Source organism: Anopheles arabiensis, chromosome 2 (genome assembly GCF_016920715.1).
Source record: "Anopheles arabiensis isolate DONGOLA chromosome 2, AaraD3, whole genome shotgun sequence".
Taxonomy (NCBI): domain Eukaryota; kingdom Metazoa; phylum Arthropoda; class Insecta; order Diptera; family Culicidae; genus Anopheles; species Anopheles arabiensis.
In genome coordinates this window covers 3,214,340-3,236,049 of record NC_053517.1, presented here as the reverse complement: position 1 = coordinate 3,236,049, position 21,710 = coordinate 3,214,340, and the positions used below count along the sequence as shown (strand labels likewise).

Below are 21,710 nucleotides of genomic sequence, written 5' to 3'. Positions count from 1 at the left end.
CTTCAATTTTACTCTGGTTCGGATATTATGCCACAGGCTTCAAAACACGGACTTTTCATTTTGTTCTTGTTTTGCCTCTTTTATTACTTAATGTTTTAGGTTTATCATTTGCTCATTTGTGTTTGCCCATTCGCTTTCGCAGTAGCAGGTCTTTTTTGTTTTGTTTTTGATCGCACATTCAATGATGCTTTGCTGCTGCTGCTGCTGCTGTTGCTGCTGTTGCTTCATGTTTAATTTTTGTATGATTTTCTGCGTTTTCTTTTGTTTCTTCCACACACCACCATCGGGCTTCCTTCTGTGTTTTGTGAATTTTCTTTTCTTTCTCACTGCGCTTCCACCTTTCCACTACAAGCCTGTGTTGTGTTGTGTTGTTTTCGACGATTGTGTTTGATAAAAAATACACCAACGAATATTATGTGTACGAATATATGTCTCACATCCAGCAGAACCAATGGAACGTGAGGTGAGATGAGGGGTGAGCACACTCTCTGCTTTCGGTTGACATATAGATTGTGAGCCGAGGGATGCATATGATCGGCAATGGAGGGATAATGCCAAATGCGAAAGGAATTGTTTGACTTTGAAATGTTTCACACCTCCACGTGATGCGGAATATGTTGGCATGCGGGGCCAAAGAAGACTAGGAGGAAGGAAGGAGTATCCTAATACGGCACGAAACAGACACATCTACACGCATACACACTGAATAAATCATATATTTTTTTTTTTTTTTGCTGTGGGGATTTTGTTACACGAAGACATACTGTGTGCGTTACGGGATATTTTTCAAGATTTGGCCGCTATCGCATAAGACGACCAAGCCGTAATTTCATGCAATATCCTTTTGTAGAGGTGGACCATCAAGATATATGAGCATATTATACACACACACATACACTTATACGACACTGCCGTGCATAAAGGAGAATCACGCTCGGACCTTTCACACCAAACACGTAAAGGGGAACTTTTGAGAGATGTGATGACTTAGTCCTCACGCCGATAGGAAAACATTTAAAACACATACGTTTTTCGATTTGCAAGCACATCTAGCGAATAGATGAAAAAGCCCATTTCTGTTACAACGATCAATTATCCTTAAAGAGGTCAAATACTGCCACCAACGCCCAATAGATACACAGGCGTGCGCGGACTTACTTAATACCTTCAGTACTTCGGACGGGTGTTTCGTAAACCACAGTGTGAACAGAAATGTAATGCAGCACTTCTTCCCCATACACATACTGCACTGCTACTCCACGTCCCATGGTCCAGAGAGTTGGAGGAACTAAGGTCACACAAACGTAGGGGATAAGATGACTGAATCCGGACGATGTGCCACGCACATCATGCTTGTTTTCACTAAATTCTTTTGATATTTCTTAACATCTAGCCGACTCCAGCTCACTATAGTCACATGCACACAAACACACACACGCACACAAACATCATGCACACACACACATACATCGTACATCACAATGGAGTGTTGTTTTGCAGATTTTGAAGGGAGAGGGCGAACACAAAACCAACGTGACCGTAATATGATTGATAATGAATGATGAAAAATCGTATCAGCTGGTGGTTAGCTGGTGGTCCGTGAATAATCACTAGAAATTGAATTGTTGAACTTGCGCTCCGATGCACACACACACACGCACACGCACACACGCGCAATCAAATCGGTGCATTTACTCGTAAGCTTAGCTAGTAGAGCAGTTAGAGCTACAGTTCTTGTGCCATCTCTGTTTCCTTCTTTTATTCTGCGCCGCCACCGGGGAGTACCTTCATTGACTAAACTACATACTGTTCATCACACCTACGGATCATACTGCCCACCCACTGCAGAGAGCTGCATCTGCTCTCAGCTCAAGCAGTTCCTGTGTGTTTTTGTTTGTGCTTACACATACCGTGACTGTGTGCGCCGCGCGTATGCACTACTGCTGTAGAGGTTTCTACTTTGCTCATTCACTGCCACTCACTTGTCAACACAAAAAAGGCTCTCCTCTTCCTCTTCCTCCTCCTCTGGTCAGTTCTATGCAAGTTAGTTTTGTAGTTTCGAGTGTAATTCTTTATTTATACTCCTTCATTCGTTTGATATACTATGGTGGAAAAACAAAACTAGCAATAATAATACACGGAACTAAGACGGCCAATTGATAAGTTCAAAGTTCATAAATTCTTTTCAGGAGTCAAAACATTCTAGTGCCGCAAAAAAAAGAAGAAAACTAACGCCTCTCAAACCCCTACGCCGTGGTGGCACGTGCGACAACACTCGACGCACGTTGCGAAACGTTGAGCACTTTGCCGCAGAAAGGCAACACGCTCTCCGTTCGCTCACTAAACTATCTTTGATGGAGAAGGAAAGGCACACCTTTCCTACCATATACTATTAAGTGGTCGAGGACCGAACTGAACCAAACGTGAAAAGTGAAATCTCGCCGTTCAAAAACAAAAACAAAAACTCTATCGATCGATCGCGATATAGAAGTCCTGCGAGTCCTTCACCTTGCTGCCTTAAACACTATCATCACCCGGGGAAAGCGAATTGAGAAGATCGTTCTTTGTTTTGTTTTTTTTTCTCTCTCTCTCGAGCCTGTCTGCGGGTGTGTTCTCCCTACTTCCTCCATCGGTTGTGAGATATCGTTACTGTCTGCAAACGTTAAAAATTGTGTGTTTGTAGAGTGTCCCTGCAAATAATGAATGTTACCGTGATTCGGTTGCTAGCCAGAATGAATGCGTATCCTTCCTCTACTACCTTCGCTTGAATATGCTTCAGAGTTGATCGATCTTTGAGAAGAATAACAAGGATTTGTGAAAGATCACGTACTACTGCTGTTCATCCGTCCACGGCCATGTCTGTTCTTTACCAGTTCCCGTCTACTGTCCGCCTCATCATAACTCCCTTCGTCCCGGTCGTTTTTCATAGCCTCTGCGGGACACGTAATTTCTTCTCTTCGTAAAATGGCCACTTCTAAACGTTCGATCGAGAGATTGATTGTGTTACTAGAATATTGTATCTCAGCAAGATTTTCAAAGGTATTGGACAAAGGCAGCGATCCTGTACATCGATTACAATTCTCAATCACAACGATATACGCACATACACACACACCTTTACTGAACGCAATGGAATTTTAGTTTACAACTTGAACGTCGATTTTATGGTCGGCCACACTCTTTGGGGGGCATTGTATTTGCCTGCTGTACGACACTCCCAGACGAACTAGTGGCATGAGATATTATGCTGGCAGGGGCATGTTTGGACAGATGGTTTGCCTTTCTTGATTCCGAGCAGCTTGGTTTAACGACCACACCACACCCATGGACAGTACACATTTTTGCTCGCGAGTTCCGGTAAAGTTGATTTACTTAATTGGTACAGCTCTGCTTCGTTCGATTTAGTATAGTTCACGGTAAATATATAAGAATGTCAAATTTCCTCCCCACTGCTCCTAATAACGGTTCCTCGCGCCCCTCACAATCCAGCTATCTATCCATCGTTCCGTTTCTACTACTCCTTCGCATCTACGGCTCGGCTCCTCCGCCCCTCCAACGTCCTCCCGCCGTCCGACTGCAGGTTGAAGGCCGTGTCCATATATGTGGATGCCGCCGCTAAATACGCAATCGTTGCCATTTCTCTACACGCTTCGCCGTTCACCGTCCGATCCCGTCCTCGCTCCCATTCCTTTACAGCATTCCGATGATATTAAGCTAAGGTTGTGTGGTTTAACCGCTCTTAAATAATAGGATGGCAACCTGACCGAGATAAAAGTAAATGAAATGACGCGTTTCGTGCGTCACGTACGATCCAAAGTTTCGGCCCACGATGCAGTGCCAGGTGGGGTTGTACTTTTTGTCGAATTCTTTCTTTATGTAGGCAGCAATGTCCTAAAATGGAGAGCAAAAGATAAAAAAAAACAATTATTAAAAACTGATCGTGGAATTCATATGGTTAGAAAAGGTAACATGATTGTGGCTATTTCAAGTTAATCGTTCAATCGTTTGTCAGCCCCATGTCGAATGGTTTGAGAAACAGTTCCAGCCAAAATGTCCAATTGTCCCAGCAGCAGACTTGACCTGAATTCGTCAGGGGGGATGCTCCGTTCTTCCAGCCTCTCCAAAATACACACACACTGAACGTACTACATCAATGCAAAGGACAATATACAAGAGCAAGCATCTCATATGCAACAAATCCATACATTCATTGCAGAAAATTGCACCGAAAGCGGTGCGAAACAACCCATTCGTGTGCAGCAATCGATGAAAACCACTGACACAACGCACCACATTCACCAAATGTGGCTCCTCTTCAACTGTTGTCTTTCTGTCTCATAATGCGCTTTATTTCCAGAGGAACGAAAAAAAAACAACCCACATAATGGCGAAGGCAAATTTGGGTCGCACGGCAGCACCGGCGGCAGCTGGAAAAATCTCTCCGCCAATCTCTGCACGACGGTACGCGCTTTTATTCCTGTGCACAAAAACTTTGTGCCATCAGCCGCCACCATCAGCGGAACACAGGAAATGAGTGCTCCCGCTGCTCCAAAGCACTAGCACAAAGGACAGCGTAAAGAACGAGGACGCTTGCTGAATAAACAGGATAAATGAAAGCATCTCCCTCTCTGTGTATGCACCGTCATGGCCTGGCGATGTGAAAGTGTCAAGTGAACGAACCACGCAGGATGCGGAGGGTAAAAATACATCTGCAGGGAGTTGCGTTTCTGTTGTTGGGCTGTGTGCATCGACGTGTACATGAAAAGTAAACATAATCAACCTCCACTTCCGGACTACGACGACAGCAGTGGGTGGCGGCGGCTTGCTGCTGGGCCATAAGCAGTGGGACGAGCAGTGGGTGGGTGGTCTGAGAGCGCGAGAGTTGAGTTGCTGCTGAGCTGCTTGCCTTTACTTGCCCCACGTTGCGATGGTGTGGTGGCTCAACTTCACCACCTGAGCACGAGCGATGTGCATGAGAACTACTAAAAGGCACAAGCGAGCGAGCGAGCGAGATTCGAACGAGAGCACACATACAGGAACTACTCTCGACACATCATCTTGTTTGCACCATTCATCGCTCGCTTGTGTTTGTCTAGCAAATAGCGAAAGAGCGACATAATCAGCCTGGTGCTTCGTCTGTTTCTAACTCTGAAATACGACCCACACCAGACACGAGAGCGAGAGAGAGAGAGAGAGAGAGGTAGGTAATCGCTTGTATGATGCCAGCTGTGTTGCATTGGAGTCAAAAGTCATGCTGGAAACTATACACTAATTGGGGCGAGATTTTAATTGCTGAAAACCCTACCAATTTCAATAGCATAGGATATTATTTATTTTTTCAATCCAATCTAGCTTTTCAAACACCTTTTCCCTATGGCTGGGAACAATTTGGGTCAGAGTTTTACCTTTATCTCTTTAATGAAAACATAAATTTTAAATCTGGAGTATTTGAGGAGTGGATGGCTGTGTGTGTGTGAAATACTTGTCCCATTTCATGGACATATCACCATCTATTCCCACACATCAGGACACACATACACCGCTGTGGCCACCCATGGCCTTGACTGACATCGTCACTGAGGATATGAAGCCGCTATTATTCAATCGAATTGTATCGTAGGCTTCGCGAGTTCTATGTCCTACTGAAGGGACGATAGCATGCTAAGCTCCCATTAGTAACACACCACCAGCGAATGGATGCGGATTTTCCGAAAGCCCCATTTTCGATACGGAGGCACGGCCCTGTCCCTGCGGGCGGCTTGGAACAAAATTGGAGCACTTTTTCCTCGCGCTTTCCACACCCTGCGAAACACAATAAAAAGGTAAACTTCGTATCGATCTTGCCGCCGCCGACGGACTGACGCGCGACGCCCAGGGGGAGGCACATTCAAGTAGAACACAAGCGTCAAACAGCGCACAAACCAATAAAACCTCCGAGGCCCCACACACTGTGCCGAAACCGAATGAGCACTCCTTACCCTGCTGTGTTGTGTGGGGCGTCTATTACACACATCCGAGAGAAACTTTTTGAGGTCAGTAACAGTGTGTGATGGCATAGATAATAATCTCAAGCTTTACTGCCGCGCCCCCCGACATGTTCTTGGGAGGGTTGGAATAATTGGAAGATTCTACTACCTTGGCATTAAATATGTTGCCAGAAAAGATAGGTCGACCTTTTGTGCGGGCCATCTTTTCACCTCCCTGTCTAGAAGAGGTATTTCCTTCATTGAACTTGAGCTTATTTGGCGCACACCGTTCTTTACTTCAAAGAACGAATGCCTTCGCATACATCGAGGTCATCAACCAAATTCCGGTCACCTCGAACTGGAAAAGGCATATAATCGTTTTACTGCGCTATTGATTCTAGCCATGGTAAGGACGCCCCTTATACTCGGGGAGCAAAGGAGTGTAAATTCGATAAACTCTTTCCCTGCCAGAGAGAGAGAGAGAGGGAGAGAGAAGTGCATTAAATTGGACGGATTAGAAACTTTTCCCTAGCGACATTTACAGCCATACCCATGGATCCATCCATCATCAAAACGAGCACCTTTTACCTTCACTAATCGAAGAGACGAAGGCAACAGCGACCCAAAAGCGGTGTGGTTCTTCTGAGCGGAACTACTTGCGTACGAAGAAGCTGGCAAAGTTTACCACCAACTGAACAAACCCTCCCATTCCAGGCAAATTTTATTATTTTGACCCGGGGAGTAGTACTGCTCCGATGCGCTATCGTTGATAGTTTTTGCTCAAGCAAAATTTATTTGTTTACCCAACACAAACAGCAACAAAACTCCGCACTTGCATGGGGGGGGAAAACATGGATAGATATTTACGAACTGTAGCAGAAGAGACCTGCAGGATGTCCGTCCGGCTCCGTTTATAATGCGCTTTGCTTTACTTTACCTCAAACGATATAGTATTGGTGGTGGTGGTGGTGGGCAACCGTAACTTGGTTAAAACTTTATCGATCCATTCCACCACCGAGAGTACCTTTACCGGTGCAGCTCCGTTCGGTAGGGTTGGGATGGGTTTTAGGAGGTGAGTTGAATCCCTTGTCTCGCACCCACTCACTCACTAGTCAATTTTCTTTCGGCTAGGCATACAATTAACCAGTTCTTTTTAGCTATTTCAGTACACTTCGTCCTTCACCTAACGTCCTTCCAAGTAATGCAGAAAAGTAGAAACGATCGTGTTTGTCTGATATAAAGAGCCCTTCAGTTGCTTAACAGAAGCGCATTGATAATTCGAACGCTTTGTACAGTCACGTAAAAAAATCCGACCAAAAAGACATGCACATATACGTTCGTCACAGTTAAAGCATCTGCTTCTCGGTCTACTCACAGCACCATAGCTTTTTTGGTGCATTAAATGTCTAGACAAAAATATATTCCTACTACAGATTCAACATTTAGTGAGTGAGTCATTTTCTTCGGTGTTTTCAATCTCCGCCCTCTCGAGGGTACACGTTCTCTCCGCCAGGCAACACGGCAACAACGGTATTAAATCATTCAACGATGGTCAATTTACTCACTAAACGTTTTCCAAATGCTATTTTCTTTTTCTCTACCGAACAGAACACAGCGACGAACCAAAGGCGGCACCAGTTAAGCCCCAGGGTGGTACAGGTGGTGTACAGGAGGGACGGAAAATGATGATGAATTCACGGAAAAACGATTCAGATGAAGGAAGAACAGAGCAAGGCGGCAGCACCAGGTTTTCCTCGGGTCAGTTGCTGAAACCACTTTTCCATCCAGATGAGCGCGCGCGCACGCTCCGGCCAATTGTAGCCGCACGAGCTTCAGGGCGGCAGGGATGGTGATGGGTGCAAGGCGACTTTCCATCACCATCATCATGAGCATCATCGTCGGCACACAGAGCGTTTCTTCTCAAGAGAAGCCTCCTTCCCATCATCATCAGCGTCATCATCTCGAGAGTGGCAATCGAGGGTTCTGGGGCATATGCTTACGGCTCTTCATTTTCCTACCAGCCCCCAGAGCACGCACGCTGCTGCTGGTCCTCTCTCTAGCTACTAAAATCTTGACATTAAATGGATTTATTATTCCATTTTCCGTCGGAGTTTCACGCGCGATGCTGCCCGGCCGAAAGCAAATGGAGAAGCAAAAACAGATAACGAAGACACCGACGACGCGGGGACGGCCTTTGCCTTCTCGCAGTTAACAGCGAATAAAAGTTAATTCCAAAATTGAATCATATGCCAAAAGGAGCTCCACAGCAGAGTGGCAACGAAATGACGGACACCATTGCATTTCATTTCGCAGCAAGACGACGCTTTGTTGCCCTTAAAGGTGGGCGCCCTTAAACCCACTTCCTGCGGCAAGGCAAAAAATGACACATACACACACACAAACAGAGTCAGCTATCCTGCCGCCCACACAAACAACGTTTCTACTACAATTAAACGGAAAGGTCGCGTAAACGGCATGCGGCGGATGATGCTTGTTGAATGTGGGCCGCAACTCCGAAAGTGTACAAAAACGGCCGCTTCTCTCTCGCTTCGCATTTTCCATCTGTAACAGGTTGGTGAATTATAATGTGCGTTGCCGCCGTCGGGCAGGGTGTAAGAGATCCCTGCTAAACCTTTCGCTTTGCTCTTATTCTCTCGGATAGACTCACCATTTGCTCTAATAATGCCAACGCATCTCTCGAGGAGATGATGATGAACGGCGATGGCGTTGTTGAGCGTCGCTTACCCAACAAGCGGTAAAATTCGGTCAATACCTTATTCTCTACTCCCCGAATGTGTGTGTGCTTGGGTGTACGTGGGTGTGGTGTATGTGTGAGTGCCAGGTATTTTCTACATGGCCCATATATTGTAATTTTGGCCGAGTCGAACCTCCTACCTATCGTTCATCCACGTCTTACTCCTCGCTTTCTCTGGTTTTTCTTCTCGTAAAAAAATATCTCTCCTTCTCTCACACAGACACATTTTATGTGGTGAAAATGCGTTCCTCATTGAAATACATGCTGTTCGATCATCATTTCCTTCTGGGCGGATGACGAAGGCCGGCAGCGGGTTGTTGATAAAAGCGGAGACCGCGAAACCTGCCGATGTGCCCCGCAGGGACACTAGAACGGACTAAATTTAGCAACGACACGAAAATAAAATGGAAAATTCCAGCAATTTGCTTGGGTCACCAGCTCCGGCACAGGCGTCACAGCATGGCCGGGGGACAGTATGTTTCGGGCAGCGTTGAAGCACCGTTGTTCGACAGCTGAGACTCTGACTAAAGGGCGAAAATTAAATTTAAAAGCCTGGCTCTCCTACGGTCCCGCACCGACCATGCCGTCCGGTCGCTTCCTGCATTATTTTCGCTATGGCATTTATTCCGGCGAAAACCCACTCTTTTTACGTAGTTGGGTGTTATCGGTCCATTTTCCATGTTATCAACGTCACACAGATGACTATCTTTAGAATCCACCACACCATGGGCCAATGGTTTCAAAAGCATTTCGCCCACAACTGTCACCTAGAAGAGGATTCCTCGCAGACTTCCTTCCCTTCAAGATGCATTTTGGATTTGGCTAGGATGTTCAACAGTACCACATCATCCTATATCCTTCCCCTCACGATCGCTCGCTCTATCTATACATCGAAATCGATCCATCCGTCAACAGTCTACCTATTATTGTTCAACTTTTCCTCTTCCAAGCATACAATGGTAGCAGGAAAAGTTTATGTAAACCCATCCTCATCCACAAACAACACCGAGTCCTTGTATACAACCCTACTCTTCCCAGCATAGTAGGTGTAAGAGGCAGGGGAGATGAGAAGAGGCCAGCATAATTCCATTAGGAGACAATAAATCAATCAATTTATGAATCGCTTTTCTCACATTGCGGACATTGGGAGGATTTATAAACAAAGCAAATCTTGTGTGTTTTTCGCGGCCGACTCCGAATTTCCCGAAAGACCTCTCCGCACTCTCGCTCGCTCTCCCCTCTCTGGTCACGTGCACTCTTGCGGCTCTAGGGGCGGAAATACAAGATTGCCGGAAATTTCCACATCCGCAGCGGAGAAAAGTAATCCCGAGAGGTTTCCTCTTTCACTACGGCCAAACCGAACACACGAAGCAAAGGGGCTGGGGCTCGTGGAATTGCTGCAGTGGAAGTTATCCCAATTTCCCCCCACGGCAAGAGATCCTTGCTCTCTGTAATTCTCCTTTTGGCAAGTTGTACTCTGGCTATGAAAAGCTTCACAACCTCCAAACACCCCTTTGAAAGCTAACAGAATATTCCTACAGATGGAAAATTGATTTTTTGCACTTTCAAATGGTGCTGCGTTATGTTAACTATAACAAGTAACAGTATGTTTCAACAAGTTTCTCAAATAATTACAACGAAATTTCTTACATAACTGTGAACAAATAGAATATCCTCTTTCTCGAGATTGTTTGCGGATAACACTAATTGCAGCCACGTCAGTAAATGGGCGAGTATCTAGCAGAATGTTTTGCATTAAATCGTAATTGGAGTTTCACCAAACTGTATCCCATGCCAAAACAACATAATAATAAATCCCTTTTGTATCTTACGCCACTGCCCCCAGATAGTGTACGTAGAGATGATGATGATTTTTATCCTAAAAACACAAAACCCAGTTTGCTACACAGTGTTCATATACCTTCCTTATCAGAAGGCAGGTCGAGAGCTAAAAGTGAGGATTCATAAATCAACAAGTTTTTATCATTGTTTATACGACTGGCTTCCACATTTCAAAAACATTCCCCAGCCCAGCGTACTCCTCTCCTGCTTGCCTTAACCGTACAATGGCTTGACAAACTAACAAGCAAAACGTCGCATCAGTTGTTAACTTCTTCATCTGTTGCATCATTTAATGTGGAGCAAAATGCAAAAAAAAAAACATTTTCATGGTTTTCCAACTGTGACCGTATCATCTGCAACCTCATCTTCAAGATAAACGAGTTATTAAAATGCACTATAATCAGAATTTGATGCATAACCTTCTAGTTGGGCTTTCAACATTTGCATTAAAAACCAATGTGTCTAAAAGCTTGTACCATTCGGCCACAAACGCTGCTAGTCCAAGTATCTACGATGATCATGCCACATACGCTGTATTTTTGCAATCGCTGCATATTCCCCTTGTGACATCCATTCGACGTATCGTTTTAGTGCTTGAATTGTGTTTCAGTTTTCGCTCGTACTTCCAATCCCTATGAAATTAAAACACGTACAGGCAATACGTACGGCCAAACGTCACTCAATCGTAACTAGCTAGTGTTGTGGATGTGATTTTTCTTTTTATAGGTCACAGAAGTCAACCCTTTTACGCTTCTTTTATGAGTTGTTATCCTTCCTTCCATGCATACTCATACATACGCTTGCACGCAGGAGAGCGTCCATACCACGCAAGACCATGCTCACATCAAAGAGTTCTATCGACAGAGACTGGCAGAGTGAAAATCTGGCGCAGTACACTCATACTGGTTCGCTAACAACACTTCACTACATCATGCCATACCCATGAAGCACAAAAGTAGGCTTTTCAGGGGTCAATGTGTATGATCCTTACCTTACAAAAAAGGTGTCCCATACCAATGAAATGAGACTGACATTTTTCATCAACATCAAAGGACTATCCATGGTTGAAATTGTTACTCATGTAGGTGTGTTCGTTTCTGTTTTTTATGTGTTCCCACGAAACGAAATGTCATTAAGCTGTGCAATTGAAATTCGATGCGATAAAACAACACCCAAACGTGCAGCGATAGACACACAACCACATCGTCGAGCGATTATCTCCCTCGCAGGCATTGAATAAAATAATTCTATTTCAGGATTGTGACGCTTCAGCAAATAAACTAATTCCAAACAGGCATGGGTTTCAAAAAGCATCATTTTCGGTGAAATAACACAGACACAAATGACAAAGCTTTACCAAGAGAACTAATGGCATCTAGAAAAAATGTGTTAGCGATCAATGTGTTATCACACTTTTCGTGAATTATTAATAATCTCACCTTTCTATTACGTCGAAATGACCAGCGCCAGGATACGCAGAGAACGTGCACACTGACGTCAGTATTGTACCAGGAGAGCCTGTCGCACAACAGACGCTTGTTGTAATCCTGTCTATATATTCGATGATAAGTAACAGGCGTATACAATTGATCGACGTCATGTCTTGAGGCATAGCACGGTAAAAGAAGCCCAATAAACTCAGAGACCAAATGGGATCGCGAGGTAATAAAGCTCTGCTGGACTGAGAGCTTGTGGTTGGACCATCAAAGCATCAAAGTACAATTATCACTGGGCTGGTTCTTCTTTGTGCAATGATTACTGATTTCAAATCACTGCCATAACCAAACCTCACCTTTCGTTGAGCAGGAACTTAACACGAAACACGACGGCTTGGAGGAAAACGCACCCTCATTGGCAGCTCAGTCGTTTCTCATAACCTCGATTAAGGAGTGTCAAATTGCTTAAACTTCGCCAAACTAGGCCAAATTTAATTTTTCATATAAAACACAGCTCGCAACACCTTCCACTTTGCCAGACGGAACATCAAACGAACAAAACTACGGCGGCACTGGGGATGGACGAGAGCTCTTATAAAGGGTAGACACGCGATAAAACCTATCCCAAACAAGCAGAGAACGGGGGGCAAAAGCTCATTCGAAATCGAGTTTTAGCAAATGGCGTGCTGTTGCGCTAGATTTAGGCCCGGAGGTTGAAGAAGTTTGCCGCCCTGAACAGCGCATTTCCCCTTTTCTACCAATGGGAAATGGATACACCTCCCACTGCCAATGAGTCCCATTTTCCCAAATGCCGAAAAAGCGAGGCCCCAATCGAAAACGATAGTCGATTGCAATTTGGCGGAGGAAATAAACGGGAACATGCCATTTCCCACTTAGGCAAACTTGTAGGAAATCACATTCAGGAAGTTTCTGTATCAATGCCGCATTTAGGCAGCTCATGAACCCCGAACCCCTACTTCCCAAACATATTCTGAATAATGTTGCCAGGGAGATGTACGTTTTGGTGCCTTATTTGCGCAAAGAGAACGTCACTTGTTGGTAGAACTATGTACCACAAGTTTGTTGAATACAAAATCAGATTTAGAAGTAAATTCAAACATTCATAAGTATATCCACTGCTCGCATACGCCAAGAAGACCGCCAAATCCAAAATATTTTCTATGCTGTAAAGCCCTGTATCATATCATCCTTGTATTGCGAAACGCCTTACACCAAACAAGAGGAATGAGTAAATTTTCTCAGAACAACCCCTATAATGAATGTTCTTCACAATTATGAGTTTACACCTGTACCGAACGAACACCCCTGACTCACCCATCAAAAAAGAATCGTCCACACAATTATTCCACTTGAACGCGTATCACATCTTCAACTCCCTTACTGTAGCGAACGAAATCAAGAAAAATGTTCTCGTGCCACGCAGTTGTGTTAAAGCTCCTGGACGGTGGCGTCCGGAATTCGCTGGAGACACGGTTACACAAAACATCATTAGTGACGAGATGCACAGTTTGTTCACTGCTCCGAAACGGCAAGAGTACTGAAGGGAATCTTGAATCTTAACACTCATAAAACGTCACCAAAACACAGACCAAACGACTATATCTTAGGACGAATACAACACACTCTAACACATCATCGGCTACTGCTACTATCATGATGCTCTTCAAACCATAATAAAGCTGGCAGAAGAAGACAAGTTTGTGGTCCTTAGTAAATCCACCACCCCACAAAACCGAATGATGATCTTCGGGCGACATTCTTTCAAGTGTTCCTTCTTCTTGGGACCAAGAACACTGGCACAAAACGAAACGATTGATCGCACGAAGGAGAGGAGACAACGCGCTAGGGTCGAAAATCCTTTTTGCCCTACAAAACCAACCATAACCAACAATCCCTCGGTTCGTATTTATTGTGGGGTTCAAGCATGTGTCGTCTTCGGCTTCAAGCTCCATTACGCATGGTCGCATGGCCAGTTATCATCGAACGACCCAAACACCCAGGGCCATCAAAATAATGGGGAAAGGATTTTAGGTCGGCAATGCTCGACATTGCGAGAAAGAGGATAAAAGTCGTGGGGCCCTAATAACGGTCACAAATGATTTGAAGGAATTCCAACTTCCCTGTTGTTCTTGTATTAATGCTTTATAAAGTTTTTGAGCAAAATTCTGTTGTTGCGACACTACAGGCGCAGGCACTTTAAATATTGTGCATGGAAATGCATTTAATTTCAACATCCAAACACTACACTTCAAGCATTATTCAACGATTGTTAATGGAAACATATTCTTTAAATTTCAAACAAAATTTCGAAACATAAGCAAAGTAACACATTTTCTCTTAGATATCGAATATCGAAACAACACTAACAAACGTATAAACCGTCTTCAGATCGTGAACCGCACCTCGTAACCACCGTAACACCGCACAGTAAGAGCAACTGTCCGGGTGTCATAAAAAGCAGTTTGATCTGAATATGAATTACGCAGCTTAATGCGGAAAAGCATACATCTCTCACTCTATGCCAGAGCACGCACTACTGCCCCCTCCCGCACGCCCTTCGCACCATCGAAGGGAAAGGAAATGAATAAGTAATGTTGCCTGAGGCGAAAACAAAACCAAAACACACACAACCACACAGTCAAGGTAGCTCAGCTAATCCCTGCTACCAACCCCCAATGTCGTCACACACACACGCACACACACACGCCAGGATTCATCCATCCAGCCCAAGTGGTTGTTATGCCAATTTTTATGAACCACCCAGAAGGGCAAAACATTGTTTTTTCCCTTTTTTGATGTGCAACCACACTTCGACCAAGCACACAGCACAGCAAGCAGCAGCAGCAGCGCGTCACACTGTTTCGTTGTTGGATAGAAAGCAGAAACAGAGCTCCAAGCAGTGCAATATAACCATCATCGAGGGCACGAGAGCGGAGCGAGAAGGCCAGCCAGCGTAAGCTCGGAAATCAAAAGGACATTCGCTCGAGCACTCGCCATCTAACCGCAATGCCTCAGCCACAAACCGGAATTATGATACACGGTGGCGTACCGGTGGGTAAGAAAAGCGATTATTTCATTCTTTTCCCTTTGCACTTGACATAAATCAAGAGTTAGTGGGTAAGGCGCACGACGACGGAAGGCAAGAATGAAGCAAGGATCCTTCACAACCTAAGAAAAAAAGAATATAAAATTAAAAGCGAAACTAAAGAAGAAATCCGCACATAAAAACAGCCACTAAATGCTTTACTCCATTTACTGCCTTCCCGAACGACGCTGGTATGAAGATTCCACTCCAGATCCGGCCTCGAACCGCGCACACGGCAGTTAAAAAAGTACGCCCTTTGCACAATCTTTTCTCTTGGCCGTACGGTCGTGCAGCGCTCCGGACAAACGCTACTTCCGGTCACTTGTGATCCAGCGAGCTGAAAGGAAAGTGCTACTTACACCACGCCACAATGGCACACTTGCGCACAAATCGATACCGCGCACACCATCCTATCGTCGTCACCTTCGATCGTGTGATTCTCGAGCACTTTATCGTAATTTTTTTTTCTCCCTTGCTTGGTATACACCTAGCTCGTGCGATGAATGTTCCACGTACAAATGCTGCTTTTAGACAGTTCCGGAAGGAAAAGTTTTCTCCATTTCCCAGGGGTAAAATAGTTGCCTCGAGTTCTGCACATGTGCACATACCATACAGTACGCACACACGCCAGCAGCAGGACAGAAATAATGGGCGCCGTGCAAAGTGCAATCGTTTTGCGTGTGTGTGAAACAGACATGTTCAAAAGTTCAGTTGCGAAACTGCCCAAACTTTTCCGGTTTAAAATGTTCTCCCTCCCAGGTTGGCAGACCTTGTGTGGAACCGCCGCGCGCAAGAGTCTTTGTTTGGTGATACAATTTCAACGCCTTTGCCGAACACACGAAAGCATCATGATGATGATACCGGTTTTGTGGGCTCTATAGTACGACGCGAAATGGAAAGCCACCACACCACCACAGGTTCCATTCAACGTAGATTACAATTTACTCTCGAAGAGTCGAGCGAAATAACAAAACAAATGAGTCAGAGGTTTGCATAAACTCTACCGTGCAACATATCCTCACAGCACAGAACGTGCAAGTAAACGGGGTAGAGTACGAATTTCGCTCAACTTTTCTTCGCATATCCCCAGCATTTGTGCCTTTTCAGTGCGAGGAGGAAGAGGGGGAGCTAAAGTGAAGCGAAATAGCCCACCCTTGCAAAGCGAAAAAGGTCCTGACTGGGCAAATGGTATCGGCCATTTTTGCCGCAGAGTACGTGAACATTTTACCAAATGCGAACGAAACGTTCCTCTTCGTTGAAAGGTATGTGGTGTTCCATTTTCTCGTGAAAGAAAATCAAATACTTTTTCAGTAAGTTTCATGCCAGGCCATTGCATTGGTTTGGGTATCGATTGTACAATAATCGGATTTTGCCGTCGTATCTCTGTTTTTTATGTCACTCAAATCAAAGCCTATCAAAATTTATATTAAAAAAATCATCACCTTTTTGTTCACATTACAACCTTTTCATTACAAAATCGCACCATAATCATTCTTTTACTTATGTTGTACCACACAACCAACATGCGTTCTGTTAACCCTAACCTTCATCAACGCTATATGTGTTGCTTACATCACGAACAAATTCAAGCACAAAACGGCGCAACATAGGTGCCCCACCAGCAACACCATCCCGCTTGTTTCAGTGAACTAGAAAAAGTCGTTCCTGCAGTTGAAGCACAACTTTGACCGAGGCTAAAAATAATATCAATTTATTACAGGCGCATCTAACTGCACGACGTTGCGCTATTCCCGTCACCAGTATGTGAGTGTGATAACGAACACGAGGGGTACGCACATGTACAACCCCGCACACCTCTCCTCCCAAGCAGCCAGCTTCAGTGAACATATTCTCTCTTGCGCTGTCGCTCCTCGCCAAATCGTCTGATCCTCCCCAAGGAAGAGAGAACTAAAGTCAGCTGGTACAGTGGAGGATAGAGCTGCCAAAACAAACGCTTCCTCCCCTTCCGTCCTAACTACGCGGTCTCCAACCACACGCACACACACACCCTCTACGCTCTACGACCTTCAAGCGGACGGATTCGACGCTAAAGTGACATCATCACCGTTTCGTCACCCATCTCTGGGGGCCAACTTTAGTTACATTAAGTGTACGGTTGTGCTGCACCAACATACCACCCCAAACGGGGTCATGGTCGAAACAAAGTAAGGACGACCAAGAAGAAACTGCACACAACAAGAACACACCATGCCCACCCCATCATATCTCCATCTCGGTCCCAAACGTGGCGCTCTCCTCAGGTTGCGTACCTAGAAAGTTTTCAAAGCTGATCATTTAATTCGCACGATGGATGGGGGCCAAGGAAAAAACACCTCCGATCCGACGAGTGCACTCGAGAAACAGAAGATGAATTTTGAAAGCGTGCCTCACCACGACTGCCGAGGAAGCGTCTGACAGTGGCGCTTTGGGAACCATAACGAGCTCAGCAGGTGTGTGCTATTAATTCGCCCATTTACACCGCCAACGTTAGCGCCAGTGTGGGCGTGTTGGTTGGTTGGTGGTTGTACGTACGGGTCTCGGCGTACCGTCGAGACAATGTACGTAAACCGTGTTCGTGAAAGTGAAAATTAAACTAATAGCTTTAGCGCGCGTGCTTCCTGCCTACGGGGGATGTGGCATACGTGGGATACGACTCCCGTTGACTGACACACCAGACGAACTCCTCCGGTACACTCTCTCAGATGTCTAACAAATGTCTACTTCTATGAAGGAACGACTCTGTCATCCCTGTTAACCCTCATCTCCTTGCCATCTTCATTGTAGGCCTTTCCCACATGCACATACAAACGCACCGAGGCATCGCAGTTACCCACACTAACGCAAGGTCTGGTCTCACGCATTCGCGTCCTTGGCTAGGCGCTGCCGCGGTGACCTGTCCTTGTACTATTATTGTCTGCAAATGAAATTCCCGGGTTTGCGTGGCGTTCTGGCTGGAAATAACTGCAGCGAACTGCGTCCACCGAGCAGGGCTCGTTATGGATACGTATTTCCGACAACTTCTCCCTCTCCCCCTCTTAACCATTTCCCTCCAGTATACCAGCTGACGTACCTTTTCTATGTTGTACTTTTCCAGGGCCTGTGTTGCGCAGTCCACAGCGTCCTGCTGCATCTCCTCGCCCATGTCGGCATTCTTGATGACGGCTTTGCGGTCACTCATTTTTCCGGCGCTATTTGTTCTGCGGTGGCTAGATGGTGATGGTGAAGGCTTTTAAGACGAATACCTGTAGCAGACGGTGAAAAGAAACTCGATTAGTAAGTGCGAAGAAAGTTATCTGCGGCGCATTACAAGAGCCAATTATCACAGAGAAGAAAAGTTGACAATTAATGCTTTTCCACGGTCTCTGTTTTAGGTAAAGGTAAAAGAATGATCGGAAACACCTCTCGCGAAACAGAAATAACCTTTCACTCTCCCACGGTAACTGCGTAACGATGAATTGCGAACTATGCTGCCGCAAAAAAAGTAAAATAATGATAGTTCACAGAGAAAATTCGCCCCAACGTACCGCCACTTCCTTATTAAAAGTAAATTTCACGCAGAAAAAAAACCTTCAATAATGTCAGCTTTAATATTTCGCTACAAAAAAGCAACTTTTTCCCAAACGATCTGCGAAAGGAATGTGCACGATACACGATGCTGCATTTTCATTCGCAGCCTGCTACGATGAACGTCTATGCCCAGCGATGAATGATGGGACGGTCTTAGCGGGGCAAGATATCACAAAGCGGATTAACATTATTAAACGCATATAGTAGTTGATTGATTATTTGTATAGAGAACATAAACACTTTCCCTCCCGCGAAAATGCATTAACGTTATTTGATGCTCGCTCTCTTTCTATTCAGCTCTGCATTCACCACGATAGGCAGAGCACCGCATGAAACTGAAGAGAGTGAAACTGGTCTGCTAGTCTGCCATCTGGAGCCAGCTTTTGCATGCTCAAGTACCATCATCAGAGTGCTCGAAAATAAATGGCCCCACTAACTCTCCACTGGATAATATTCCAACTGCAATCGTATACTTTCTCTGAAAGGTGGGGACGGTAATGTTAATAATAAATCATTAAACGTGTTAAAGACTGGGCACATCGGGTGTAGATCTCATTTGCATCGTGAAGAATCCAGGTTTGCATGTTTGAAGCATTCGTATTCAACGCTTTTCTTTGAGAGTGATGGATCTAAATAAAAAAATATATAATAAGGCTACATGTGTCCTAAACCCTCACAGATGAGGACGTGAAAGTGAAACCCTGATCCGTGCAACATGCAATGCCCCAAAAAAACGCAAGCTGTAATCGATGCAATCGCCCCAAAACCCCCGGCATATTGCGGGACCCTAGCAAAGGTGATGGTTGCATAAATTTGCCCCCGAAAGGACCCAGAGCACCGAATGCTTGCCAGGAGATGTTACGTTGGGAACACCCCAAGGCACCCCAGGCTTGCTGCTATTGCTGACCTTGAAACATAAGCGGGCCAGCCAACAACAACCGGAGCACATGGTTTTAATGCGCCTCGACCCGCGTGCGCTGAGGGTGTGTGTGTGTGTGTGTGTGTTGTGTAATATGTGCGCCTGGCCAAACCGGACCGAAAAGGCTCCAAAGGCTCCCTTTTTCTGCATGTCTCTCCATGTCTCTTCCACACTCTCTTTCTCTCTTTCCTTGGCATTATGAATGCATAGTCCTCTCTTTTCCAATCGCTCACAGCTGTGCATGCTGCTCTGCTAGGCCTTAATCCGTGGAGTTTATGTATTGCCGCACGGGTAGGTGTGCTGGAAAGAAACAAGGGAGAGTCTCGGCACGAGTGTATCCTTAATTTTAGTCTCGCGTGCAATGCTTCCGATAGGTGTTGGTAGCAGGATATTTAAATTCCCGTTTGCCGTAGCACCTCCAAACACACACACACACACTCACCACCAAACGCTAACCATTCTCCTGGGGCTAAACTCCACCTTGATTTCGTGGAAAAATACGTTTCGAATGTTGTAGCGCTCGCAACCCACAACGAGGCCAAGTGCGGGAGAAAGGAAACCCAATAACCAATGAAAAGGAAAATTGACATAGAAAAGAAAGGCGTGTTCCGTGCACCTCGTTTGAACGTGCACACTGTCGTCACAATCCTGCACAACTCGAATTGCACTACAAGTACAAAGTTGTCCCAGGGTAAGAAAATCAAAAAAAACGATTAACTCTCCTAAGGAACGAAATGAGAGAACAAATGGATGGAAAGTTTTCAAACGCTACAACCGTGTGTTTGAAGAATTAAACTGGCTAAACAAAACCCACACACACACACATACACACACACGCATTCACTTTCGTGGAATGGTGTGGGCACCCAGAAAAGGAAACGCGTGAAGTGCGAGCTTAGAGCTTGCTAGGTTGTGTCAAAACGAACGCGCGCGCTTGCAACGGCTTCTATGACGATATCGTTCCGCCTGCTTCTAGTACATTCGATGGGAAATTTCCTTTCCCATTTTCGGCCACGCCATCGGCCAACGCGTTTTCCATTGGAACACTGCTGCTCCCTGCGGAAAGACGATGTTTCGATGTTTCAGAGAATGATCTGCTGCTTTTTTTATAGCGAAGTGGGGTACATCCAAAAACTCAATATCCGTTCGAGCGGCCTTCCATGAGGCTTCCGGTCATAACGACACAGATGGAGCGCGGCTGGCGGGATGCAGACTTTATGCAGGAAATTCCATCACCGTCCGTCCGTCTCACGCATGCCAACGTGTTTCTCACGTTTCGCATGGTTCTGGTTTTGTGGATCATGTATGGAGGCATCAAGGCATTCCCGACGTCACGGACGGAATATATGGCCGTAATCTACAGACAGCCACAGTGTTAAGAAAAGAAATTGAGTGTTTTAAGCAACACGCAGTCTTTTATACAGCTCTTGCGTGTAGTCAGCGTACGATAGCGAAAGTTTGTTTCGTGAAACGGTCCATCCCAAGTTCGCGGAACACATCTCCCTCGCGTAACGGAAATCAATGCCTGCTATTGTGATAGAGATAGAACGGGTAGACGTTTGCTAGGAGAATGAGGTTAGACGACACTGGTAAAATGTTGCGATTTTTAACACGTTCTACCACCGTCTGTTTCGACCACTATCTCGCAACGTGCACACACCACATTTGATATTCCATTGGCGAATCTTTTCTTGGTAAAGCCTACACGTTCCTGCTAACTGTTCCCCAGTACGCGCACACACACACACACACACGTACACACCATAGATTCCCCATACACAAACTATGCACGGCCAGTATACCGACGCAATGCACCGCTGCCGTTCCCGGCAAAATGGTTTTACGGATAATATTCGCACCGTTGCTGTTTCGCCGTCTTTATCCCGTAGTATCCCGTTTGCAATTTAGCAGTTTTAGCAACTAACGCTTCGCGAACACGGACTATGGAAATGCTCACCCGTCGTTAACTCGTTTGCACTCTTTAGCGCGAAATGGCTCTTTTCTCTCTGTAGGTTAGCACACGACGGCGACGCAGACGAAAAACCGACAGCCGCTATTCCGGCAAATACGAGATTGTGTGAATTTTCCAGGCGGTTTCTAGCAGGCGGATTCTAGCAAA

The 21,710-nt window shown here is 45.4% G+C and overlaps 1 protein-coding gene across 3 annotated transcripts; it reads right to left on the bottom strand.

The window, feature by feature from the left end:
* Nucleotides 1-1,726: 1,726 nt before the first annotated feature.
* LOC120908647 (dynein light chain 1, cytoplasmic) lies at nt 1,727-21,679 on the bottom strand. 3 transcript variants are annotated; one of them, XM_040319868.1, is made up of 3 exons: nt 21,549-21,679; nt 18,176-18,347; nt 1,727-3,891 (listed from the first exon to the last, which is right to left on the bottom strand). In XM_040319868.1, the coding sequence occupies exons 2-3, from the start codon at nt 18,281-18,283 to the stop codon at nt 3,730-3,732; spliced, it is 270 nt and encodes an 89-aa protein (XP_040175802.1). In that variant the 5' UTR covers nt 18,284-18,347; nt 21,549-21,679; the 3' UTR covers nt 1,727-3,729. The 3 variants fall into 3 exon arrangements, with proteins under 3 accessions (XP_040175802.1, XP_040175804.1, XP_040175803.1); XM_040319870.1 differs by having other exon boundaries at nt 21,451-21,562; XM_040319869.1 differs by lacking the exon at nt 21,549-21,679 and adding an exon at nt 18,630-18,756.
* Between the last annotated feature and the right edge of the window lie 31 nt (nt 21,680-21,710).